At 55.6% G+C, this 26090-nt stretch overlaps 1 protein-coding gene and 1 long non-coding RNA gene across 6 annotated transcripts; one reads left to right on the plus strand and one right to left on the minus strand.

The window, feature by feature from the left end:
• Positions 1–8173: 8173 nt before the first annotated feature.
• Positions 8174–14174, minus strand: LOC113597028 (uncharacterized). The gene is made up of 4 exons (XR_003417871.2): positions 13794–14174; positions 12626–12842; positions 11212–11326; positions 8174–9157 (listed from the first exon to the last, which is right to left on the minus strand). It is a non-coding gene; the product is annotated as an uncharacterized LOC113597028 (long non-coding RNA).
• Positions 14175–14219: 45 nt separating this feature from the next.
• Positions 14220–25521, plus strand: ENGASE (endo-beta-N-acetylglucosaminidase). Of its 5 annotated transcripts, none has more exons than XM_027052232.2 (14): positions 14220–14538; positions 16024–16091; positions 16244–16445; positions 17287–17357; positions 18121–18278; positions 18826–18974; positions 19262–19427; positions 20334–20437; positions 20755–20863; positions 21035–21225; positions 21754–21902; positions 22366–22474; positions 22766–22880; positions 23041–25521. In XM_027052232.2, exons 1-14 carry the CDS (start codon positions 14432–14434, stop codon positions 23482–23484), a joined length of 2142 nt encoding a protein of 713 aa, XP_026908033.1. In that variant the 5' UTR covers positions 14220–14431; the 3' UTR covers positions 23485–25521. The 5 variants fall into 5 exon arrangements, with proteins under 5 accessions (XP_026908033.1, XP_026908032.1, XP_026908031.1 ...); XM_027052231.2 differs by having other exon boundaries at positions 14221–14538; positions 17209–17357; positions 22369–22474; XM_027052230.2 differs by having other exon boundaries at positions 14222–14538; positions 17209–17357.
• Positions 25522–26090: the final 569 nt, after the last annotated feature.

Here is a 26090-nt window from a genome sequence, read left to right on the forward strand (position 1 = left end):
CAGGGCTGGTGTCCTTCCTCTGCCTGGTCCTGGGATCAGCCCCTGCTCGGCTGTGGGCAGGCCCCCACCTCCACCCAGCCGAGGCCATCCATATAGAAGGATGTGCCGTCTACGCAGTGGGGAGGCTATCTCCTGAAGACGCACAGAGAGAACGGGCCAGCTCCTGCCCTGTCTCCAGGGACACGGAGCGCGGAACACCTGCTCTACCGCCCGCCAAGCCAACGCGGGGGATGAGGTAGCGTTTGCTCCAGAGCCCGTGCAATGCTCTCTCTCTCTCTGAGCTCTCCCCACACCCAGTCCTTGCTGCCCCTGTCCTTCTATTGTTCTGTTCCCTTCCTGTTTGCACTTCTGACTCTCCAAATATTTACCCTGCCTACTTTGTGGCTGCCCATGTGCTAGGTGCTGGGACGCCATGACGAATAAGATAGGGTACTTGCCTTCCGGAGGACTTTTCTGGGGTGTTAACTGTGGTGTGATACAGATGTAGCCTCCTCAGCAGTGGATGCTTGGCACCTAGTTATCTGCCCCATATGACTCCCTCCCCAAGCAACTTACTTTGCATGGGCTCCTTGCCCTGTGCCCTGACCTCAGCTAGTAAGGACTTGGCTAACCGTTCCTGGAAAAGACCTGATAAACTCAGTCGCAAAACAAATACTAGTGTTTTAGCAAAAGGACTTAGAAACAGCTGATGACTCCGCCAAAGGAGAGAACTGTTTAGCTACAACTTTCAGGAGCTTCTGTAGCCAGGGGTGGGAGCAGTGAGGCGTACACATCCCATCCCATGGGGTTACTGTGTGTGCGTGTGTGTGTGTGCGTGCGTTTGCACTCAGGGACGAGTTTCTGTGGCGTTCGCTATGGGAACACAATGGTATGATGGCAAACTGTTCCTTTGGGGGCCACAGTAACTGGAATAAAATGAGCCCTTCTTGCCCAGATCATGAAAAGAAAACTCACAAGTTTACAGAAAATAATAAAATAAAACAAGACGCTTCCAGGTGCAAAGAAAAGAGCTGGACCCCTACCTGACACCGTATACAAAAATTAACTCGAAGTGAATCAAAGACCTCAGTAGAAGAGCTAAAACTACGAAATTCTTAGAAAACAGTATGGCTGTAAATGATCCCAACCTTGTATCAGGCAGTAGTTTCCTAGATGTGATACCAAACCCCAAGCAACACAAGGAAAAATAGATAAATCAGAATATCATCAAGATGTAAAATTCCGGGCTTCAAAGGACATGACTGAGAAAGTGACAGCACGAAATGGGAGAAAATATTTGTAAATCATAGATCTGATAAGGGACTTCTATCTGGAACATATAAAGAACTCTTGCCACTCAATAATTAAAAGAAAACCAAACTGTGGCACCTAACGTGGCTCAGTCGGTTGGCCATCTGACTCCGGCTCAGGTCATGGTCTGGCAGTTCGTGACTTCGAGCCCCATACTGGGGCCTCTGCTGTCAGCGCTGAGCCCACTTCGGATCCTCTGTCTCCCCCTCTCTCTGCCCCTCCCCCACTCTCTCTCTCTTTCTCAAAAATTAATAAACACACACACACACAAAAACCAAGTAAAAAATATGCAAAGGGGGGTTCATGGGTGGCTCAGCTGGCTGAGCGTCCAACTTTTGACTTCAGCTCAGGTCATGATCCCAGCGTTGTGGGATCGAGCCCTGCTGAGCATGGGGCCTGCTTCAGATTCTCTCTCTCTCTGTATCTCTCTCTTTTCCTCTATTCCTTTCCCCCACTTGCCTCTCTCTCTCTAAAATAAAAAAAAAATAGGCAAAGGGTCTCAATAAACATTTCTCAAAGAAGATTTACAAATGACCAGTAAGTACATGAAAAGATGCTCAGTATCACTGGCCCCCAGGGAAATGCACGTCAAAACCACAGTGAGATACAAGTTCACAGCCAACAAGATGGCTGTCATCATAAGTGACAAACGTTGGCAAGGACGTAGAGAGGCTGTCACCCCCTTACGCGGCTGGCAGGGGTGTAAAATGGTGCAGCCGCTTTGGCAAACAGTCTTGCACTTCCTCAGAATATTAAACAGACAGCTACAGGTGACCCAGCAATCCCACGCCTAGGTGTGTACCCAAAAGAAATGAAAATATTGTAGATAAAGGTCCTCGGCAGCATTACTCAAAACAAAGTAGAAACAAACCAAATGCCCATCAGGTGATGAATAAATGGACAGAATGTGGTCTATCCACACAACAGAAGAGTAGTCGGCTGTAAAAAGGAAGGGGGCAGTGACACCTGCTATATAATAACGACGCTAAGTGAAGGGAGCCAGTCACAAAAGACCACACGTTCTATGATCCCAAGCGTGGGAAATGTCCTGAACTGGCAAATCCGGAGAGATGGAAAATAGGTTTAGAGGTTTGCAGGGGCTGAGGTTTGGGGGAAGGGGGTGACTGCTAACAGGTACAGGGTTCTCTTTTTGGGGTGATGAGAACGTTCCAAAAGGGATGACGGTGGTGGTTACGCACCTCCGTGAGGACGCTGAAACCGCTGAACTGCGCACTCGCGATGGGCAGATTGTGTGCTGCGTAAATCAGATCTCAGTAGTTATAAGCGCATGCCTGTACACACGCTGGAAGCCTTGCCCTTCTCTGTTCGGGCCCCGGGAGACCCTGGAGCCCTAGGCGGGTAACCTTCAGAGCCAGTCTCACTATTCTGGGCTTGGCCCAGGATGGGGTCAGGGTCCAGGTTCATGAGATGGGATGGGACGGTCAGGGTTTTAGCTCTCCCGAGAGCATTACTTAACAAGAACTTTGGAACCAACTGTTGGATGAGGTCACTCAAACGCGGGAGGCTGACACAGGTGCCAAGGGAAGCATTCCACAAGGAACAGCTAATTGAGGACCGTGCCTTTCTCTCCGATGTCCCCTCGCAGCTGGAGCAGGGCTTGGAGAGGCGAAGTGACCTCAGACGCCCTCCGTCAGCTGGCCCTGCTAGCCGGCTCCTCCTGGGGCGGAATGGAGCGGGGCCCACTGCTCTTTACGCGGATGGTCAGGCGAGGACAAGAAATTTCCACTTTAGAGATTGCCCCAAGTAGGAGGAGAAGTTTGCACACTCGAGATAACTCGGAAACCTCCGTGCCTAGAGATAAGAAAAAGTGCCAACCGCTCAATCGAGATAGCCATCAAGTGAGCTGTCCATTCAGTTTGAGACTGTCCTTACTAAGACATCCGACAGGTGAGTACAGCAGGCTTTCCTCGTGGGGAGGAAGAAACCCATTAGCGTTATCACAATCAGAGATGGAAACAGCCGTTCTCGCCGCATTTGAGGAGATAAAGACCGAGAGTTGTGGCGGAGAACTTGCAACTCGTGATAACTAACGAACACGAACGAATCAACCGGAAACTCCAGAAGTGGGGGGGGGGGGAAACCAGGTGCCACCATGAAGAGCCCCGTGGCCGAGGGCACCAGCATGTTGTATGCCGAAGAGAAAACTCGGTAGCTTAGAAGATAAATCAGAAGACGATATTCAGAAAGAAGCACGGAGAGATGAGGGCATGGGGGCTACAGAATGGGGAACATGTCTGTACAGGGAGGACAGGGAACTGGAGTTCCAGAAGGAGACCCCAACGTATGTGCAGCTGGAGTCCCAGAAGGAGAAACGAAAGAACACAAGAGAAACGATATTGAGAAGACAACGGCTGAGCACGTCACCTGATCGAGGAAAGCCGCTAAGGCACAGATTCCAGAAGCACAGCGAATCCCCAGCGGGATGAATGAAAACAAGGGCGCGCCCCGCAGGGACAGGGTGGGGAAACCATTGCAAACCAAAGGCAAAGAGGAAATCTTAACACGAAGGGGGGAATTGTTGTCTTTCCAAGGAGCAGTAACGAACCTGACAATGTCCTCTCAACAGAAGGAAAGGAAGCCGAAGGAGAGTGGGATGGTACATTTAAAAGGCTGAAAGACGATAGCTTTTTGATCTAAAGTTCTATCCCCCAGGATGATGTAACAAAATGAAGACGGTTTCAAGAAAACAAAACGTGGGACCAATTACCCCTGGCAAACCCACATGAAGTGAAAGTGATCCCAGAGGGAAGGTCAAGAATGCAGACACGAATGAGCTAACAAAAATGGTAAACTGGGTGGTAATTCTAAGCAGATATTGCCTGTATATATTTAAAAAATAAAGTCTCGGAAAACAATTTGGAAGCCCCTCAACATGTTGAACGGAGTTTTCTATATGATAGCAGAGGCCAGAGGTCCCCTCTGTGCTCTTCCCAAGTTCCTAAAACCCACGGAATCTGTGAGTGTGATAAGAAGATGGTTGTTGAACTAGTTTAGGTAGCTCGATCATGCGCAAATAATGGATCTAGGGGCATATAGAGTTTTAGGTGTTCTGCCATCCATATGTTGGCTTGGAAATAAGTAAAAGTAACATCATATTTGACTTGGATAAATGAAGGATGTGTGTGGTAATCTCTTGAGTAACCAGTAAATCGTAGTAAAAGGGGTGTAACATCCAAGCTAATGGAAGGGGATGGAATTTTATTTTTTAAACATTTTTTTTAACGTTTATTTATTTTTGAGACAGAGAGAAACAGAGCATGAACGGGGGAGGGTCAGAGAGAGAGACACAGAATCTGAAACAGGCTCCAGGCTCTGAGCTGTCAGCACAGAGCCCGACGCGGGGCTCGAACTCACGGACCGCGAGATCATGACCTGAGCCGAAGTCGGACGCCCAAACGACCGAGCCACCCAGGCGCCCCGGGGATGGAATTTTAAAAAGCACCCAGTTGGGGTGCCTGGGTGGCTCAGTTGGTTAAGCACCCGACTCTCGATCTCAGCTCAGGTCATGATCTCACAGTTTGTGAGATCGAGCCCCTCGTTGAGCTCCGTGCTCACAGCTTGAGATTCTCTCTCTCTCTCTCTCTCTCTCTCTCTCTCTCTCTCTCCCTCCCCCGGCTCATGCTCTCTCTCTCAAAATAAATAAACATTATATATATATATAAAAGAACTATAATGTCAGACGTTAAAGCATAAAGCTTACTAGAAAGCAGGCATCTCAAGATCACCACTCGGTCAATTCACCAGGACGAGAGAAGGTAAATTTAAAGTCTATACGTACCTAATAACATAGCCTCAAAAATACGTCAAGGCACAGGAACAGGAAAGCCAAATGCCGAATCATAGTGGGAAATGTTAACACACCCCTCTCAGCAACTGATAGAATAATCATATTCTTTAAAAAAATCAATAAATAGAGGATTGGAGAAATAGAATTAGAAAATCCAACTTAACGGTCATTTATAGAACACCAACTGCAAAATACAGTCTTTTCAGGCGAACGCATGGCCTGTTTTTAAAAACATCTTAGCCATAAAGTGAGTTTTACTTTCAAAGGACTGAATCATACACGGTATTTTCTCTGTGTGTATTCAGTGTATACCCAAGTATATAATTCAATTATGCCAAAAATCAATAACAAAAAGCAAATTATATGTTTGGGAGTTAGGAAATATCCTTCCAAATAACCGACGGATTAAAAAAAACGAGTGAATCGTAACAAAATGAGAAAATATTTTGAAATTAATTAAAATGGAACTCACCCCCACTATGTATCAAAACCCGTGGGATATACTAAAGCGAGGCTTAACGTCCAGCTTTTACTGAAGTATCAATACAGGAAGAAAGGCTGAAAATCAATGAGATGAGCATCCCTTTAAGGACTTAGGGAAAGAGGGGCAAATTAACCCAAAGAAAGTAAGAAAAGAAACAACAAAGATACAAGGAAGAAAATAATGAAGTAGGAAAAGAAACAAACATCACCCCAGATGCTATAGACACGGAAAACAGTCCGTAAGTATTAGGAATAACTTCATGGTGATGCGTCTGAAATACGGGATGGGATGAGATGAGCATTTTTCTGTTTCCAAAAACACAATTCCCAGGGGTGATGCAGGAAGGACGGGAAGATCTGAACAGTCTTAGAAGAATCGAATAGAATCTGTAATTAAAAAGCTTTTTTTTACAAAAAAAAAATTTTTTTTAATGTTTATTTATTTTTGAGAGAGAGACAGAGACAGAGACAGAGCATGAACGGGGGAGGGACAGAGAGAGAGGGAGACATAGAAATCAAAGTGTTTTTTTTTTTTTAATTTTTTTTTTTAACGTTTATTTACTTTTGAGACAGAGAGAGACAGAGCATGAACGGGGGAGGGTCAGAGAGAGGGAGACACAGAATCTGAAGCAGGCTCCAGGCTCTGAGCTGTCAGCACAGAGCCCGACACGGGGCTGGAACTCACAGACCTCGAGATCATGACCTGAGCCGAAGTCGGATGCTCAGCCGACTGAGCCACCCAGGCGCCCCTGTAACTAAAAAGCTTTTAACAGGGGCGTGTGAGTGGCTCAGTCACTTGAGCCTCCGACTCTTGATTTCTGCTCAGGTCATGATCTCACGGTTTGTGGGACTGACCACCGCATCAGGTTCTGTGCTGACAATGCGGGGCCTGCTTGGGATTCTCTCTCCCTCTCTCTGCCCCTGCCCCACTCATGTACTCTGTCTCTCAAAATAAATAAATAAACATTTAAAAAAAAGAATAGGGGCACCTAGGTGGCTCAGTCAGTTAAGCATCTGACTTCGGCTCGGGTCACGATCTCACAGCTTGTGGGTTCAAGCCCCGCGTCGGGCTCTGTGCTGATGGCTCGGAGCCTGGAGCCTGCTTCCCATTCTGTGTCTCCCTCTCTCTCTGCCCCTTCCCCACTCTTTCTCTCTCCAAAATAAGCGAACATTAAAAAAAAATTAAAAAAAAAGAATAAACCTCTAGGCTCAGATTGTTTGATGAGTAAACTTTTACCAAACATTTATGGAGCAGCAGCCTTAACCTTGCACAAACTCTCCCAGAAAAGAGAAATGGGCACATTCTCCACCTTGTTTACTGAGGTGATCATAATGCTGATGCCAACACCTGGGAGAACACTGCGGAAGAGGGAGAGCGCGGCGGGTGCCACACACGAGCACAGGAGGGAGAATCTTCCACAACGTGCCCGCAAACCGAAGCCAGCGGTAAGAGGGACAGTGACCTGTCCAAGCCCACTGGGTTTATTCGGGAAGGCAGCCTTGCAGAACGTCATCAAGCCAATGTGTTTTACCACATTAACAAAGTAAAGAATGAAAGTCATATCACCACTTCAAGGCTTCTAGAAATCATCTCCATTTCGGATGGAAAAGTTTCGTAAACGTGGTACAGAAGACAGGTTCCCTTGCTGGACAAAGCAGGTCTGCGGACAGTCCTCTAACAAACACTGTCCCTAGAGGCGAAGGGTGGCAAGCTCTTTCTCGGGCCCTGGGGCCAAAGGCAAGGACTCGGTGATGGGTGATGGCACGTACTCGGCATTGCTTTGGGGGTCTTGGCCGGTGTGGTAAGGAAAGGAAAGGAAATACAAGATGTAAGGATTTATGAAATGAAGGAATAAAATTGCCATTCTTTGCAGCTGGTAAGTTACATGGAAAATCCAAGAGAAGCTGCAGACGATGATTAGAATTAGTAGTTGATGGGTGTAGGGTCGATACACAACGATCACTGTACCAGCAACAAGCTGAAAATGAAATTTATTTATTTTTTTTCCAACTTTTTTTTCTTTTTAATTTATTTTTGGGACAGAGAGAAACAGAGCATGAATGGGGGAGGGGCAGAGAGAGAGGGAGACACAGAATCGGAAACAGGCTCCAGGCTCCAAGCCATCAGCCCAAAGCCTGACGCGGGGCTCGAACTCACGGACCGCGAGATCGTGACCTGGCTGAAGTCGGACGCTTAACCGACTGCGCCACCCAGGCGCCCCTGAAAATGAAATTTAAAAACAAATGCTGGAGGGGGTACTTGGCTGGCTCAGTCGGGGAAGCATGTGACTCTTGACCTCGGGTTCGTGAGTTCGAGCCCCATTTATAAATAATTTATTTTACTTTATTTATTTTTTAATTTTTTTTTTAACATTTATTTATTTTTGAGACAGAGAGAGACAGAGCATGAACGGGGGAGGGTCAGAGACAGAGAGGGAGACACAGAATCTGAAACAGGCTCCAGGCTCCGAGCTGTTAGCACAGAGCCCGACACGGGGCTCGAACCCACGGACAGTGAGATCACGACCTAAGCTGAAGTCAGCCGCTTAACTGACTGAGCCACCCAGGCGCCCCATTTATTTATTTTTTAAATGTTTATTTTTGAGAGAGAGAGCGAGAGCGAGTGCACGAGCATGAGTGAAGGAAGTACAACAAAGAGAGGGAGACAGAGGGTCTGAAGCGGGCTCTGTGCGGACAGCAGAGAGCCCAACGTGGGGCTCGAACTCATGAATCGCGAGATCATGACCTGAGGTGAGGTTGGACACTTAACTGGCTGAACCACCCAGGCGCCCCAATAAATATTTTAAAAAAGTAAATGAGGGCGCCCGGGTGGCTTCGTTGGGTGAGCGTCTGACTCTTGATTTCCGCTCAGGTCACGATCTCACAGTTTGTGAGATCGAGCCCCGCGTTAGGTTCTATGCTGCCAGTGTTGAGCCTGCTTGGGATTCTCTCTTCCTCTCCCTCTGCCCCTCCCCCTGCTCTCTGAATAAAAATGCTGGAGGCATTATCCATCGTAAGATAACAAACCACCTAAAAAACTCAGTATCCTGAAAGACGCACACTTCGTTTTTCTCATGAGTCTGCAGGTTGGCTGGGCGCTTCTGTGGGCCTCAGGATGGCAGGGTGGCTGTCAGCCTCACGTGAGTGAGGTGCTCTCAGCACCTCTCAGCACGGTGCTCTCAGCACAGGGGCCGAGAGGGCAGGCGCGGAATCTCCAAGACCTCTGGAGACCTAGACCGAGAAGCCCTCCCACAGCTACTTAACCACCGGTCAGCCCAGAGAAGGAGTGGGTGATAGACTCCCTCCTTTGTTGGGAGGAGAGGCAGTGAATTTGCAGCCACCCGTAACCCATCCAAAATGCCACTTCCACCTGCCATTTACCTACAGGAGCAAATCTATCAGTAGGTGTGTAGGATGTCTGTGTGGAGAACTACGCAGTATTATTCAGACGATACAAAGTCTCAGTCTATGGACAGCCTGCTGCTTCTTGCCCTCTGAGAAGCAAACACCAGGGCAGCCCGGGATGTACACGACACTTACGATCTAGAAGTTCATGGCTCAGGAACAAACACCCAGCTGGAAGAGACGCATAAGGCAGGGTAAGGGACATGGAGCTTCCATGGGCTCCCTGGGGGACGTGCCACCCTCCCAGCACCTCCATGGGCTCGCCAACCGGGAAGCTCTCCCAACCCTGTAGCTCAGGGGTTTTCCAGAGCCTTCGTAACACAAGCACGGTTGATTAAATCATTGGCCCTTGGTGATGAACTCCGTCTCAGTTCCTTTCCCCTCCCAGGAGGCGGTGGGGACGGTCCTGAAAGTTCCCACTCTCTGATCCAGGTTGATTCCCTGTCAAACCAGCCTCTATGCTTAGAGGCTTTCCAGAAGTCTCCTCACTGGCATAAACTCTGGTGTGGTTGAAAGGGGCTTGTTGGGATTAACAAAAGATACTTTAATGGCTCTTATCATTTAGGGAATGTTCCAAGGGTTTAGGAGCTCTGTGCCAGAAATGAAGACCAAATACACATTATTGTAAAATCTCAGCATCGCAGAGCCCCAAACAGACTCAAGCATGTACAGACACTGATTTTCCAGAGAGGAGCTCTGCAGAGCACTGGATGAAGGCGGTCTTTCCAAAGACCACAGAATGACTGGGGATCCACATGATAAAAAATAAGAACGCGTCCTCCTCCCTCACATCGTGAACACTAATGAATGCAGCCCGAGATGCAGAGCTAAAGGTGAACGGCAAAGCAACAGAGCTTCTAGAAAACACTATGATGGTGCATTCCATATGTTCATGCCTTCAGGGTAGGGAAATACATTTTGAAAAGGACACAAAAAGTACTCATCATAACAGACCAGACTGATGAAGTCTCCTGTAGCAAAATTAAGGACCATTTTGGACGGGGTAGAGAGGAGCTGACAGAGATTGTGAAGTATTTAGAACTGAATGGAAATGTCAGTGCCACATATCAAAACCTGTGGGCTCCAGTGCAATTTCACTCTCGGAGACACATGGATTCCCTTGCTGCATAAAAAAAAATTTTTTTTTAATGTTTATTTATTTTTGAGAGAGAGAGACAGAGCATGAGCAGGGGAGGGGCAGAGAGAGAGAGAGAGGGAGACACAGGCTCTGAATCCGAAGCAGGCTCTAGGCTCTGAGCTGTCAGCACAGACCCCGATACAGGGCTTGAACCCACAAACCAGGGGACCATGACCTGAGCCAAAGTCGGGCGCTCAGCCGACTGAGCCACCCAGGCGCCCCTCCCTTGCTGTATTTATATAAACACAAGAAGGATTTAAAACTAAGTGAACCAAACTGTCCACGTTTGAAGCCAGAAAAAGAATGACAAAAGAAATCCAAAGAAAATAAGAGGAAATAAAATAAAAGCGGAGATTAGGGAAACAGAAAACAAACAAACAAAAAATAGAACAAACCCAAGCACTTGTGTTTTGCAAAGACCAATAAAATAGTCCTTCAGCAAAAAGCATCAAGGAAAAAAAAAAAGGAAACACAAATAAACAACATTGGAATTAAAGAGAGGGCATAACCAAGAGATTAAAAAATAGGATCAGGAAGGACTTAATACCCCGCATTTGAAAAACCTCATGAAAAGGACACTTTTCCAGGAAAACATTTATTAGCAAAATTGGCCCAGGAAGAAAGAAAAATCTGAACAGACCAACAACCAAAAAGGAAAATAAAATGTTAAAGACCTACCTCCAATGGCATCTGGAAGTTATATACCTGCAACACACACACACACACACACACACACACACACACACACACACACACCCCACAACTATATTTGGGGTGCCTGGGTGGCTCAGTCAGTTAAGCATCTGTCCAACTTTGGCTCAGGTCATGATCTCACGGTTTGTGAGTTCGAGCCCCGCGTCGGGCTCTGTGCTGATGGCTCAGAGCCTGGAGCCTGCTTCGGACTCCATGTCTCCCTCTCTCTCTGCCCTTGTGCTCTGTCTCGCTCTCAAAAAAAAAAAAAAAAAAAAAAAAAGTAAAAATAAATAAATAAATAAAAAAGAGACAGCTAGGTGCACCCATTGGGTGAGCAGAAAATCCGAGTTAAATAATATCAGGGCTAAGAGGTTGGGGGGCAACACATACATACCGGGTGCATGGAAGCGTGTCAACGCGAGAGCCCCTTTGGACCAGCTCATTAGCGAGGGTAAAGTATGACAATGCGCACGTGATCACCGCTCGCAACTCGACCCCCCTGTTTTTACCTGAAAAAGAAAAAAACTAGCCTATGGGTGTCCCAGAAGATTTATACAAAGATGTTCATTTTAACATTCAAAAAATAAAAGCAAACAAATGCTTCTGTTTGAATGGCCACAGGTGGGCAGGTTGGAAAGCAGCCGGTGATGTGTTAAAGTGACAGCGTATTAAATAACAGTAAAATCGGACATGTTAGAGCCATGTAATTCAACATGGTTCGATTTCAAAAGGATTGCTGGGTGAAAAAGGCAAGATACAGAGTAATCTGTACAACATGATGCTATTTTTATCAGACACAAACAATGTTCTATAGTTCCAGCTACTACTGGAAGTATTTTATTATTTTTTTAATGTTTATTTATTTTTGAGAGGGAGAGAGAGAGAGCGTGAGCATGAATGGGGGGAGGGGCAGAGAGAGAGAGGGAGACACAGAATCGGAAGCAGGCTCCAGGCCTCTGAGCTGTCAGCACAGAGCCTGACACGAGGGCTTGAACTCACGAACCGTGAACCGCGAGATCATGACCTGAGCCAAAGTCAGACGCCCAACTGACTGAGCCACCCAAGAGCCCCAGATATTTTAAAACATCTCAAAGGAAAGAGGCCTAGCTGATGATGTCCTCAGTAGGACACTGAGGACAAGGGGAGGCCAGGAAACCAGGAGGGAGGGGGGTTAAAAGGAACGTTAATTTTCTCTAGAGCACTTTAAATTTTTAAAAGGAGAAAGTGAATGTAATGTTTGTGTAGGGGCCGGGCAAGGGCAGGCAGTCTGGGTATGCCATTTTAGTGTCATTGGAGTGACTGTGTGTCCACAGAGGGAGGCACACAGGCTGGCCACATGCAGGGGAACACATCCTGTATTTTATCTGGCAATCCTACAAGGGTTAGGGTTCTAGGGGGCCCAGCCAGATCGCAGAGAGGTCTAGAGCCCCAGCAGGGAGCAGTGTGACCTCAAGGCAGACACGGGGACCTCCAGGCTCGTCCTGATCCCCAGAGAGGTCAGGAGCCACGAGGGTCAGCCGGGAAGGCAGCAAGCAGGGGCCGACACAGAGGTCACAAGACCTGACTGTCCCCTGTCCGCCTAGACCAGAGGCTAATGCTGTGCAGAGGGGCAGAAAAGAGAGGCCTGGGCATATTTTCCCCGCAGAGACTGAGTATTACCTAAGGGCTGTTTAATGTATCTCTACGAACTATGTTTTAATTGTTAGGACAAAAAGCTTATTTATTTACATTTATCACTAAGCTGCGGGTAAGTGCTTGGGAACAACTGGTTAAGTACGGACCACAGACTTCATGTCCTCTGTGCTCACCTGATCACAGCTGGAGTGACTTTTGTGGCCCTGCTCCCCCTTCTCCTGGCGAACTCCCCAGCACTTTGCAATCTCTGTCCTCCCCGTGGATCGCTGTCCCCTGCTCCACGATGGCCTGTCCTCCCGGCAGTGTGGCCCCGGGCTCAAATTCCACAGCTTGAATCATCACGCCGTGCTCCAGGTTTATGGACGCTTGGGGCCTCATCAAGTTCAAAGTCTGCAACCACGGTAAAGAGGCCCACTCAACTTGGCTTGGGAGCAGCTGCAGCCCAGTGCTGGACACTCCCAGCTGCACACAGGGGTGTCAGCAGCTGGGAGAGGAGAGCCTCAGGCTGGCCCACGCTTGGCCCTGCAGGCCCCAGCCCTGCGTCTGGCCTCCTTGAACTTCCTGCTTCTGAAACTGGACGTCAACTACTTCCATTCTGACCTCCGATTAAGTCCTTCCAGCTTATCTCTTAACTCGGGCAACAGATCCTTCGGGCAAAGCATCCCGTGGTGGGAACAGAAAACTACCCTCCTCAAGCATCAAGAACTGCCCTGAGCCGGCAAGACCCCGCATGATTGACCCCAAGACAGTGATCCGCCTGACCTCCGCTGCCCATCTGCACATATCCACCGACCTCTGTCCCACATTTTCCTTATATCAACCTGGAAGTCTTTTCAGCACTTTGGAGACAGTCTTTGAGCCAATAGTCTGCTGTCTTCCCGGTGCTGGCCTCCCTGAAATAAATTCCTTTCCTGTTTCCCCACTACTTGTTTCTCGGTCTTTGGATTCTGTTCAGCAGTGACTGCCTGAGTCTGGTCTGTTTGGGACCGCGGGGGGCCAGGTGCTCATGGATTCCTCCTTCCGGACTACACTTCTGCCTGCTCAGATCTCCTTCCACCACTTTTACTGTGAACAGTGCCCAAGATGCTGGGAACGTGCCTCCTCTGAGAAACCTTCAGGCCCTGTGAGCTGGGGGGCCCTACCTACCGCAGAGTGCAGATTCGGGGTGTAGAAAAATATCCATGCCTCAGTGGAACACGATGCGTCGTCGACCACACATCCAAGCAGTCATCTGACCCCAGCCTTGCTCTCTTTCACAAGGTGTAGACTGTCTCTCCCGGAGCTCAGGGATCCCCGCCCCCAACCCCACCCTGCAGAAAAACTAGTTCTGTCTCTACTTACATGTTCATTTCAATGCGCCTCATCTATAAACGGGTCTCCTTTTCTATTCTCTTTGAACTGGTTTTAACGTCTGGCTGCTTGCTTCTCTGATTAACGAGTAGAAATAAAGCCTTTATCACTTCTCCCTACTTAAAACCCGAATGAGAATTAGGATTTCACGTTTTCCTGAAAATTATCTCAGACGAACCGAGCTCGGCTCTCACTGCTGCAGTATACTGACTTTGGGACCTTCGGGACATTGCTCGTCTGCAAAAGGGGGCTGGGGGGAACGGAGCGAGACAATACGAGGTCTCCAAAAGCCGGCCTCAGCGCCGCCACGGATCCGCCCTCGCGCTTCGCCGTGGCCCCGCCCTCCGCCGAGGCCCCGCCCCAGGCCGTCCTCTGACTACAAAGTCCCCACCGCTCAGGGGCGAGCCCAGAGCAGGAGCTGGAAGTCCTGCGGTCTGGTGGGGCGGAACAGCCGTACGGCGCAGTAACCCCATTGGGCGGGGGCGGGGGGCGGGCCCTGGCTTGCTATTGGTTAGCGGCCGAAGGCGGGGCCGGATCCAGGCCAGCGATTGGCCGGTATTCAGAGGCGGGGTCTGATCCAGGCCTGCGATTGGCCGGAGGCCGGCCGTGGCGGCGGGCGCGGCGTGGTGATGGAGACCGCGGGGCCTAGGACCCGGGCGGCTGCGCGGCTTGGGGCGCACGCGACGCGGGAGGAGCAGCGGAAGCGGCGGCCTGTGCGCCGGTGGCAGCGGAGGAGGTGGGCGGGGGTCCGGCGGGGCCACCATTGGCGGTGCTGTGGGCGGGAAGCTTGTGTGTCCTCGCCCTCGCCCACCGCCGTCGGCCGTGGGTCCTCGCGGAGGAGGCCGGCTGGTGTCATTCGTACCCTTGCTGGACAGGAAGGGGGTGGTGCCTGGACCGGGGATATCTGCACCGAGTCTTTAGGGAGCAGGTGGCGAATGGGAAGAAGGGTGTTCCAGACGAGGGAACGGAGTGGGCAAAGGCTGAGGCACGGAAGGGATGGACGTGCCCTTCGGCGCCCATGCTTGGTTCTTTGTTGGGACCTTTGCTCACCTGGGGGGACGTTAGGAGCACCCCTCTATGGAGACCAGGGGTGTTTCAGACGGAACAGGGATGGAGTGCAAGCGGCTGCCCGCTGGTGGGGACGCTTTTGCTCCTGCATAGGAATGTTGAGATGGCTCACGCTCTGGTACAGACCAACAGGTGTTCTGACAGTTCCTGGAGTGGGAGTATTGGGGGAGACAAGCTGAAGGACCGAGAAATCATCAAGAGAGAGGGAAGAGCACAGCCATAGGATGAAATTTGCAAGGGAGCACTTCCCAAGCACTTAGCACATCCACTTTAATGAGACTTGAATGTCTCATCCCATCCACTCGCCTGGCAGGTCTCAGGGTCTCCTACGAAAGTCACAAAGAAGAGGCCATGGATGTTGGTAGGTTTAGAAAACTTCTGCTTTGAAGCCCACGGCCAATAAATGGTAGCTGGCCGTGTCTTCTTGTACTCTGATGACAATAATTGTTTTTAAAAGAAAGCTAATTTGGGGGCGCCTGGGTGGCTCAGTCGGTTAAACGTCCGACTTCGACTCAGGTCGCGATCTCACGGTTCGAGTGGGTTCGAACTCTGTGCCGACAGCTCGGAGCCTGGAGCCTGCTGCGGATTCTGTGTCTCCCTCTCTCTACCCCTTGTCCGCTCACACTCTGTCTCTCTCTCAAAAATAAACATAAAAAAAAAAACCAAACAAAGCTAATTTGGTTTTATCCAGGCTTTTCCAACTTCATGTACTGAAAGTGCCCCCTTTTTTTTTTTCTGTTAGAATCTTCCACGGCAGCTGGGGAGTTAGTGTGGCATCCACAGAACATACCCACGGAAATGTGGACTGGGGAGGAAGTGTGGCCCTGCTCTCTGGGGCCCTGAAACTCTAGTTCTGTGAGGTTTCCTGGCCCTTGGCCAAGAACTCGTGGACTCTGCGAAGCACGACTTTGGTCCTGCAGGGTGATGTCTGGGTGGCTGGTACAGAGGATGGGCTGTTCTTCCGACAGCAGGAACATCGGCGCCTACTCGCCTCTTTATACGTATTCCCGTAGCTTGTATTCAAACCCTAAGTCAGAGAATAGCACCGCCTCCCCTCCACATGTCTGGATGGAGCCTAGTCCGTGTGCTTCTCAGTGTTGTTTTTCTTTACCCTTTTACTTAAAAAAAATTTTTTAACTTCCTCCTTGCTTAGAATCGGGGAGGAACAAGAAGAAGCAGTCTTTCGTGAAGTGGTCAGTTTTACCCGGGATCCTCTGCCAGGTGAGAAGGACCGAGGCTCTGAACGCTGTCTCCGCGTTCACCCCTGGGGCTTCGGGGCGGGCCCGCCCCTTCCTGGTCTCCGTTCTCGCTCGGTTATTGTCAGAGCGTCTCTGCTAATCCATCGATTCCTCACTGTTCCCTCGTCTGACCAGCTAGATATTATGACAAGGACACCACCAAACCCATCAGCTTTTACTTACCTTCGCTGGAGGAACTCTTGGCGTGGACGCCCGATGCGGAGGACAGCTTTAATGTGGCCCTGGAACCCCTCAAGTGTCGGCAGCCCCCTCTGAGCAGCCAGAGGCCCCGGACATTGTTGTGCCATGACATGATGGGCGGATACCTGGATGACAAGTAAGGCTTTGCGAGGACATCGCCTGACGTTAAATTTGTTGCGTGTTTTCCTTCTGTGGGACCGGATGGAGGGGAAGGAGGGAGGGACGGTGTGGCAGAGACAGCCAGGAGCCGGGCCTCTGGACCAGACCGCCGGGCCCAGAGCCCGTCCCTTTGGCTCTGACTCCGTGCTCGGCCCACCGCTCTGAGTGTCCTACTCCGCCCCTCCCCCAGCCAGGGACGCTTCCTCCAGAGTCGCCGGCGGTGCGCTCAGGGGTCTTAAACGTCTATAAAATACTCTTGGACGGGACGATAGATGGGCAGGCTTGAGTCAGAGTTGGCCACCAAGGGACAGGCCGAGGCAGGTGGTGACGTCTCGGGTGCGGCTCATGTGGTTACCCGCCCGACTTACGTGCACGGAGACCATCCTGGAGGAACCGTCAAGGGACTAGTGTGGGGGACACCAGGCGCCTGGAACGTTTGTGTGAGGCCTTCCGCTTCTCCTTTCTTCTGTCTTGTCTGGGTTTGTGGAGGCTCAAAACCGCCGTGGGGTCCGGGGGTGACTGCCTGCGCGGCCCGGTGAACACGTTTCCCTTAAGACCTCCCGAGATAAGGACTGAGGTGTTGTTCTGTTTCTCACTCGACCCAGCGTCTACACTGTGTGCAGCGAGCTCTCGGCATCAACTGGCCGCGACTGAAGAGGATCTTCCCTTGGGGCCTCGCTAGTCTCTTTTTGCTCTGGGGTCCCGTGTCCCGGGTCCCGACTGCTGTGTTTCTCACGCAGGTTCATTCAGGGCTCGGCGGCGCAAAATCCCTATTGCTTCTACCACTGGCAGTGTATTGACATCTTTGTGTACTTCAGCCATCACCTGGTGACCATCCCCCCCGTGGGCTGGACCAACGCTGCCCACAGGCACGGGGTCTGTGTGCTGGGTAAGATCCCAGGGCTCGCCTCCTGCTCAGCCAGGCTCGGTTGCACACCTGCCAGGTGTCGCAGGGGCGAAAAGGCTAGGCCTTTGCTTCTGAGCGAGTAGAGCTCGGCGCCTGGGGCCGCCTCGATAGGTCAGGACCGGCCAAGGCGGACTTCCGGAAGGGGCCGGCCACGGGGCCACTCTTGCAATTGCTAGAGAGACAACAGAGCCATATGCGGCGGGCAGACCGGTGGGCATGGCTGTGTTCCTGGAAAACGGCGTTTATAGGGGCGCCCGGGGGGCTCAGTCGGTTGAGCGTCCGCCTCTTGATTTTGGCTCAGGTCGTGATCTCACGGTTTACCAGTTCGAGCCCCGTGTCGGGCTCTGTGCTGACGGCGTGGGGCCTGCTTGGGATTTTCTCTCTCCCTCTCCGTCCCCATCCCTCCCTCCCCTCTCAAAATGAGTAAATAAACTTAACAAAACAATACAAAACAAAACGACAACCTGCGTTTATAAAAATAGGTGGTCTGCAGGCCACAGGTGGCCGGCCGGTCCCTGGATGGAGTGAGGCTTCTCAAGCTTTCTTCACCGGCCCCTGAAACATGCATTGGCTTGTTTAGCACTGACTGCTGGGCCCTGCCCCCAGGGCGTTTGGTTCCCTCGTTGTCCGGGGACAGGCGAGAAGTTGAATGTCTGGCTCGAAGGCCACGCTGATGTACTGCGGCAGGAACCGCGCTTTGCTAACTGCTGGGTTCGCCTGACCTCGCCTTTCTCTGTCCTGGCAGGGACTTTCATCGCCGAGTGGAAAGAAGGTGGGCGGCTCTGTGAAGCCTTTCTGGCCGGGGACGAGTGCTCCTACCAGGCGGTGGCCGATCAGCTCGTCCTGATCGCCCAGTTTTTCCGTTTTGATGGCTGGCTCATCAACATCGAGAGCTCTCTGAGTGTGAGCACGACCTTCTCCGGTGCCTGCCCAGCCCTGTCGCAGGCGCTGTCCCCCTGCCGCTTTCCTAGCTAGGCCTGGCGGGGCCCGCACTGCGGCCGGCTCCCCGTCACGGCGGCGGGAGCCGGCCCCACGCATCTCGTTCCTTCGAAGCGACGCGGCACCTTCTCTGGCGCTGTGTCCAGAAACCCGGGTTGGCCGAGCTCCGTGTTCTCCTTCAAGGAGACCCCTCTCCTCCTCCGTTTGCTTTTCTTGGGCCACGCGCGTGGCTTCCCTTCCCGCCAGCCTCCCCTCTCGTGGCCTTTAATCTTTTCTTGGTGGCCGTGCCCGTTATCCTTCCTGCCTCAGGAAGGGAGGAGAGTTAGAGGACAGGTGGCTGGACCCGCCCTTCGGTGGCTGTGGGGTGGAGGGGCTCCTGGGACCGTGGCTTCTTGGGTGTGTGTCCATCCGTTTGCTTCTGGGATGAAGTGTCCTCCTCTGCGTCCTGTGTGGGTACTTCTGCCCGACGTCCCTGGGCCTCACCGAGGGCCTTCTCTTCACCCCTCTCCAGCTGGCCGCGGTGGGGAACGTGCCCCCTTTCCTCCGGTACCTGAGCACGCAGCTCTGTCGGCAGGTCCCGGGGGGCCTGGTGCTCTGGTACGACAGCGTGGTGAGCAGCGGGCAGGTTAAGTGGCAGAACGAGCTCAATGAGCAGAACCGGTGAGCCGGGCGGCCCCCTGGGTGGAGGGGTCGCTGGCAGTGCCGAGTGTCTCCCGGAGGCCTGGCGTACTCGGCCGCCCCGGGGGGGAGCGGGAGGGGAGAGCGCGACGGGGGGCCCAGCTGGCACTGTGCCGGGGGTCCCCGCTGTCCGGGGCAGCCTCCGTCCTGGGCCTGGAGGCAGCCCCGGCTGTGGGTTATGAGTGGAGGCGAGGGAGGGGGAGGTCCAGCGTGGGCGGCCCCCGTGCCTCCGGGTCCGGGCCTCACGGCCAGTCCCCGCCGCCTCCCAGGATCTTCTTCGACTCCTGCCACGGCTTCTTCACTAACTACAACTGGCGGGAGGAGCATCTGGACAGAATGGTAGCGCAGGCCGGCGAGCGCCGGGCCGACGTGTACGTGGGAGTGGACGTGTTCGCCCGGGGCAACGTCGTCGGGGGCCAGTTCGACACCCACAAGGTGGGGGTGGCCCTCGGGGCCGGGGGTGGGGTGGGGGCGGTGGCCGGCGTGCCTTCCGTGGGCCTGGTTTTCTTGTGGACCTTCCGTTCCCACCTGCACTCGAGGGAAACTGAGGCGACCTTCTTCCCAGAGTGGGGAAACTGAGGGCCGGGGAACACCGGTGACCTGCCCCGAGGCCAAGCCGAGCCCCGAAATCCTAACTTCCAGCCCCTTCGTGTGCTCGGGTGGTACTTGCGTTAGGTGTTGATGGGCAGAAGCACCGTTCGGACCTCCGGCCCGAGTCTCTGACCCGCTTTTACGTCTGTCGGGACCGTGTGCTCCGGAAGGGCACGGAGTCGGCAGTTTGAGCCACTGGGTGGGCCGGGGGGACCCTGGCAGGGAGCTGGGGGTCTTTCTCCGGCAGCTCAGGGCTAAGGACCCAGGCAAAAGAGCGGTTTGGGGAATTGCTGGCTTAAAAGCTAGAGAGGTTTTTCTGGCAAGGCAGCAGTGAGGAGAGACAGGAGGGGTTGCTGGGGCTGAGCTCCTGGTGTGGGGTAAGTAGGGAGTCAGCTTGTCTCCCGGGCTGTCAGCCCCGCCCCGTCCCCAGTGCCACGGGGATGTTCTTGCTCATTAATTAAGCTCTAAGTGAATAAATTAATCCAATAACCGAAGATCCTCTCCACCCGCTGCGAGTCTGATAACGTGATGACAGGTACGGCGGCGGCAGCGGCGCGGGAGAGGCAGCATGTGAGAGCCGCCCCCCTGCAGCCCCCTGCCGGCCCAGAGCCTTCCTTCCCGGCACTGCTGCAGCGGCCTCTGCTGGTGGGCTGAGGAGCGACGGGGACTGAGTTCGAAGGCCCCCTCGGAGCTGGGAGGGAGGCGTCGCGCTCGCGGGGAAGGGGCGTCCCCTGACTGCTGTCTCCCTAGTCGCTGGAGCTGATCCGGAAGCACGGATTCTCGGCCGCTCTCTTTGCCCCTGGCTGGGTGTACGAGTGTTTGGAGAAGAGGGATTTCTTCCAGAACCAGGACAAGTGAGTCCTGTCCCGCGGCCCAGGGGCGTAGTGATGGCCGGATGGGGGCTCCGGCAATTTCGAACGTGTCTCCGGGTAGCTCAGGCCTTGCTCTCCACTGACCTTCCCAGGGCACACCGGGCAGGGGGAGGGGCTCAGCTCGCGAGAAGTCAGCTACCTGGGGTGCTTGCGGGCGGGAGGGTTCTGGCGACCAGTTAAGCGGCAAGGGTGGAACCTGGGGACCCCGAGGGGCCGCTTCCGCAGACAGCCGTGACCACTCTGGGAGGGATGCGGGGGGGCCTCGGGTCGCAGAGAGTGAGTCCAGGCTGTCTCTGCAGGTTCTGGGGCTTGCTGGGACGCTACCTGCCCCCACACAGCATCTGCTCTCTGCCCTTTGTCACTTCTTTCTGCCTGGGCATGGGGACTCGAAGAGTGTGCTACGGCCAGGTGCGTGGGGCTCCCGGTTGGGCCGCGTCACCTTTGGTGTGCCCTGGGACAGGTGGGGGGCTCGGGGGCGTGCGAGGGATGGCCGTGCTGCGCTTCCCCGTCCCCCCGTGTGCACGGTGCCCCCTGGGCCCCCAGCCCCCCCCCCCCCTCTGATGTGGCCTCGTCCTGCAGGAGGAGGCGGTGGGGCCCTGGTACCACCCGAGCGCCCAGGAAATCCAGCCCCTGTTTGCAGAGCACAGGCCGGAAGGGGACGGGCAGGGCTGGGTGAAGACGCACTGCTGCCTGGCGGACGCCTGGAACGGGGGCAGCTCCCTGCTCATCCGCGGGGTGATCCCGCCCGAGGTCGGGCACGTGGCTGTGAGGTAGGCGGGTGGGGATGAGACCTGTGGGGTCATCCGCTTCCCCCCACCCCTGCCGGTCGCGAACCCCCACCCCTGTGGGGCGGCTGGGCGGCAGCAGCCGGGATGAGGACAGACAGAACCGGGTGGTTTTTACGTCCGGTTCTCCGTCTCAAGCGTCTTTGAGCAGGTGGGGCGGCAGCGCGAACTGGCTGCACAAACCACCCCGGCACCTCCTCGCCTCGCAAAACCGAACCTGGCCCCGCAGAGCAGCTCCCGCCCCCCCCCCCCCCCCCCCACCCCGGCCACCGCCCTGCTCGCCGTTGCCGAGTCCGACCGCTTCTCGTTCCTGTGGAGTCGCAGAACCGAGATCTTCGGGTCACGGAAGGATGCGGCCTGGGGGGAAGGGGACGGGGGGAGGGCCGTCCCCAGCCTCGGGCGGGACCAGAGCGCACGCCCTGTGCTGCCCCCGCTCCCGGGTCCTGCGGGGAGAGGCTGGCGGGCGTGAGCCGGAGCCAGCTGCGGCCCCTCATCGCTGGCCTCCTCCCACAGGCTGTTCTCCCTGCATGTCCCGGTGCCCCCCAAAATTTTCCTGTCCATGGTGTATAAGCTTGAAGGGCCTTCGGATGTTGGGGTGGCGTTGGAGCTCACCACCGGGGACGCGGGCAGCTGTCACGTCGGTGGCATCTCGACGTTGAGTGGTGAGGGGGTAGGGTTGGCCCCTGCCTCTTGAAGGCCTCCTCTGTTTCAGGGGACGCCTCAGGGAAGGGGGGGTCTGGAAAGTGCACTGGGGTGGGCAGAGGCAGGCAGGTCCCGCCTCTGCTGTGGTCCAGGCCTGACAGGGAGACTCCCCAGCCAGCCAGAGCCTGCGGCCCACGGCCCCCACTGGGCAGCACAGCGTGCCGTGGGGGACTGGGTCTCTGTTCCCACGGAGACGTGGGGATCAGGTCTCCTGCCAGCCATGGCACTGACAAGGAGGACGTCTGTGGGGCCTGGGGTGTGGGGGCTCTCCGCCCTGTTCTTGCCCCTAGGGCCTCAGCCTGTCTTGGAAGGCCCTGGGCGCCTGGTGCCACCAGGGAGCCTTCTGGCCTCCAGAAGAGACGCCTCCCCGTGTGGTTTCCTTTGGACTCTCCTCATTCTCAAGTCCTGGGTCTCCTCCCGCAGCAGAAGCGAGCTCCAGGCACAGTCCCCGCCCCCTCCGGGTGCCCCCCACCAAGCTGGCCAGATGGGTGGGCCACTGTGGCCAGCAGCTCAGCGGGGGCTGGGTCCAGCGGTGAGTGCCTTTTCTTCCTGTCGAGACTCCGGCAGGGGATGGCCACGTGGCGGGGGGCACCCGAGGAGCCCCAGAACCGGAGGGGTTCAGGCGGCCCCGTGACACAAACCCAGGAACGCTGCTGGGAACCGTCACGGTCATGCCTCACGGCTGGGGTCTCCCGCTGACCACAGGGACCGCTTTGGGACGGGTCTCCCTTCCCGACGTGGCTCGGGGCCTCAGAGCGGCCGGCCTGGAGGGCGCTGAGCTGAGGTGGGCTCCTTGTGACCGGCCTCCGATTGCCTCCCCCAGCTGCTATGAGGTGAACCTTCGGGGCTGCGTCCTGCAGGACCTCTGGGTCAGCTTCTCGCGGCCTCCCGGCAGCCGGGAGCAGGAGGCCTTTGTCTGCCGCCTGGGAGAGCTCCAGGTGAGGCGGGCGCCCTTGCAGAGGAGGGGGTGCCGCCTGCAGCCGAGCCCCGCCTGCGCCCGCGGCTCACGGGCCGGAGGGGTGAGGGTCCCAGCCAGTGGGAGCACGCGGGGCCGGGCGCCCTCGGCCCCCGCGGGCTGAGCCTTCTCCCTCCCGCCAGGTGGTGGATGCCAACAGCCTGCTCAGCCCTCTGCCCCGGGTGCAGGCCGTCAGTGTCTCCCGGGTGTGCTGGCAGCGGGCCGCCCCCGAGGAAGAGGAGGAGGAGGAGGAGGAGGAGGAGGAGGAGCGGCGCCCGGCCCGGCTCCGGCTCAGCTGTGCTCTGCACTGGTCCTACCCCCTGTCTCACGTCCGATGCTTCCGCATCCACTGCTGCAGAGCGACCGGCTCTCCTGCGGAGGGGCCCCCGGGGCCGGAGAAGCCCGCGCTCCTGGGCCTGGCGTTTGTCAACCAGTATCGCGTAGTGGACCTGGCGGTGGCAGCCGCGGGGCCAGGCACGGACGGCCGCGTGGAGTTCCTGGTGGAGCCCGTCCCCAGGGAGGGATTTCTGGTGCCGAAGGCCGAGTGGGGCCGGGCAGCCCTGCTCTACTCCGGGCCCCACACGTGAGCGAGCATTAAAGCACAGACCCTCCCGGCCTCGAGGCTACGGCTGCTTCTGCGCCGGGGCCCCGCGAAGCGTGCAGACGACCACAGGCCCCTGGGAGGCTGCGGGCTGGGGCTTTCTTGTGGGGGACGTTGCTAATCGGAAACCCGAGAGGTCCGTTTGCTGGGTGGGCGATTTCCTGGGGTGAAGGAGCTCTGTTCCGTCTCCTCTGTGGAATACGGTTCTGCAAGTGACAGAACTGGGGAAAGTGAGTCCCGTCCGTCCGCGAAGGCCGCTTCCCAATGGGCCGAGAGACGCTTACGCTCACCAGGCTTGAAGAAGGCAGGTGGTGGCTTCTGAGCAGCCCAGGGGCGATTCCCAGGGTGAGGGCTGAGGGCGGAGTGGGGGGAGGGTGCTGAGGACTGAGCCCCTGGCCGGGCTGGCACCAGGTCGTACCTGCCCCCGGGCCAGGTGGGCTGCCCCAGTCCAGACCATCCTGTGTTGTGGCTTTCCCAGTTCGCTGTCCCCGTGAGCTGGGGCCACCTGTGGGGCATCTGACGGGCCCCGGGTCCTGCTGTGTCTCTCCCGGGATGTTGGTCCTGGCGAAGCTTGCACGGAGGTCGTCCTCTGGGCCCCTGGGCCAGCCCGGGAGGCCCAGAAAGGCCCTCGGCCTGCAGTCCGGCCCCAGCCTGTCCGCGGGCACTCTGGCTGCCCTGTTCCATCACATCCGCCTGCCTCAGCCTCTCCCAGGGTGGGCTGCGCTACGGCCCCTTGAGAAGTGTTAGCAAAGGCCCTTCGAGGACTCTCTTCACTGGGCCCCCTTCCTCTCTTGCCTCCTTCTCTATCTTCTAGCACCTTCCTTCCCTCTGCCAGTGGCTCTGCATGGGGAGGAGGGGAGGGGGTGAGGGAGCCAGAGATGGCTCCTGCAGTCACACAGCTCCCCTGTCGATCGCTGGGCCACTGTGCTGACTTCCTAGGGGTGGGCTCTCCACCCCGTGGCCTTGCCCAGCTCCTCTCTTGGGCCAGAGCAGTGTCGTCACTCCCGGGGTCTCACCCTGGGGCTGCCCAGGGCCAACGTTGGGGGTCACTTGCCCATTTCTCTGTCCTCCACCCGTGCTATGAGAGGTGGAGCGGTCCCAAGGGCCAGACAGTCCCAGCCAGGGGGTCACACCTAAGGGGTGGCCTCGGGTTCAAGGCCAGGGGTCCACGGACTTGGTCTCACGCTGTAGGGAGGAGAGAGGCCACCAGGCGGCAGTACAGCCGCACCGCCTCAGCCGGGGGTTCAGAGGGGTGTCGGGGTGGCCTTGGTAAACTCGGCCAGCAGGACAGCAAAGGGGGTCTCCTTCGGGGCTGACGTTTGCCCAGGCACCCACGTGCCCCCTTCCCGGTGAGACAGAGGAACAAAGTTTTACTCTCCGAGTCCCGTGCATGGCCTACCCAGCTCAGCCCCCGGTGGGGAATGGGTTTGCCCGGCCGAGGGGGAAGTGCTTCATGTGGAACAGGATGGTGCCTCCACTGACCAGCTGGGAAGCGCAGGCCACCCACGACCCCTGGTTGTCCCTGCGGAGCTGGACGGCTCAGCAGACTGGTGGGAAGGACCTGAGCCACTCGGAGCTGCTCACACAAGCGTGTTCGCGGTTTGGAACTATCCCTGGAGCTCTTTGAGCCTCTCCTGCTTCGTGCCCCGGGGAACCGGGGTGGAGGCTCCTGGCCTGCTCCCTGTGTCCCCAGCGGGGGGGAGCCCCGGGTGCCCCGAAGCCGACCGCCTGCTGTGACGTCCAGGTCTTCATTCACGAGGCCTGTTTGCTTCTTTAATTGCTGGTTCCCCCAAATGTTTTATGCAGAGAAGGAGGGAAAATTTATAGCGGCCATGACCTTCTCACAGTCTGGGGGGCACGCGATTAGAAGCGAGAGACCACGCAACCCCAGCTCCCTGGGAGCTCCGTCCCCGGCCTGCAGACAGCAGAGGCTCTGGGCAGGAAACTTAGTATGTTAGCATTTCAGCCTGTGCCTCTGCGGTGGGTGTAATAGCTCTCAAATAAATTGTTCTGCGTGAAAACAGGAGGAATTCAAGTTGGTGAGCTGAGTGGTGGGTGGGGCAAACTTGCTTTTGGACTCTGGCCCAGCCCCCCCACGCCCAAGGCTTCTCAGCTCTTGATTTGACCTGTGCTTTCCTTCCGGTCCTGCTCCCTCTTCGGGGGTGGGGAGGATGGAAGGGCTCTGCGCCCCAGCCTTCCATGGGCGCCCCCTTCCCCTCCCCCGCCCCCGGGGCTCTCCTTGAAGCGCCCATCGCCCATCACACCGGTAGAGCCCGGGGCGCGCTTGGGATCTGAGGGCCCTCCTCCCCACGGCGCCCCCAGCCCCGTACCCTCTCCCGCTCGCACTTGGCTGGCCACAGCTGCTGCTCGGCACCATGTTGGGCCCGGCCAGGCGCCGGTGTGGGGTAGCCTCTGCTCACTGGGAAGGGGCCCCGGTGGCGGTCTCCCCCGGAATGTGCTCGAAACGTTACAAGCATTACCGCAGCGGGGACAAGGCGAGGCTCCAGGGGTACGCGTGAGCCCTGCCTCCGGCTTGTTCTGGGTCGGGTCGGGAAAGGAGTGCAGAGGGCTGGGGCTCTGCCGTCTGGCCCA

The sequence above is a fragment of the Acinonyx jubatus genome, chromosome E1 (assembly GCF_027475565.1).
Source record: "Acinonyx jubatus isolate Ajub_Pintada_27869175 chromosome E1, VMU_Ajub_asm_v1.0, whole genome shotgun sequence".
Lineage (NCBI taxonomy): Eukaryota > Metazoa > Chordata > Mammalia > Carnivora > Felidae > Acinonyx > Acinonyx jubatus.

What these genes read in the sequence shown, in the direction of transcription:
- ENGASE (XM_027052230.2), top strand. Translation starts at nt 14,432, where the DNA reads ATGGAGACCGCGGGGCCTAGGACCCGGGCGGCTGCGCGGCTTGGGGCG. An exon ending in GCACGGGGTCTGTGTGCTGG is followed by an intron (nt 17,358 to 18,120) that starts GTAAGATCCCAG and finishes CTGTCCTGGCAG; the next exon opens with GGACTTTCATCGCCGAGTGG. An exon ending in TGGCATCTCGACGTTGAGTG is followed by an intron (nt 21,903 to 22,365) that starts GTGAGGGGGTAG and finishes CTCCTCCCGCAG; the next exon opens with CAGAAGCGAGCTCCAGGCAC.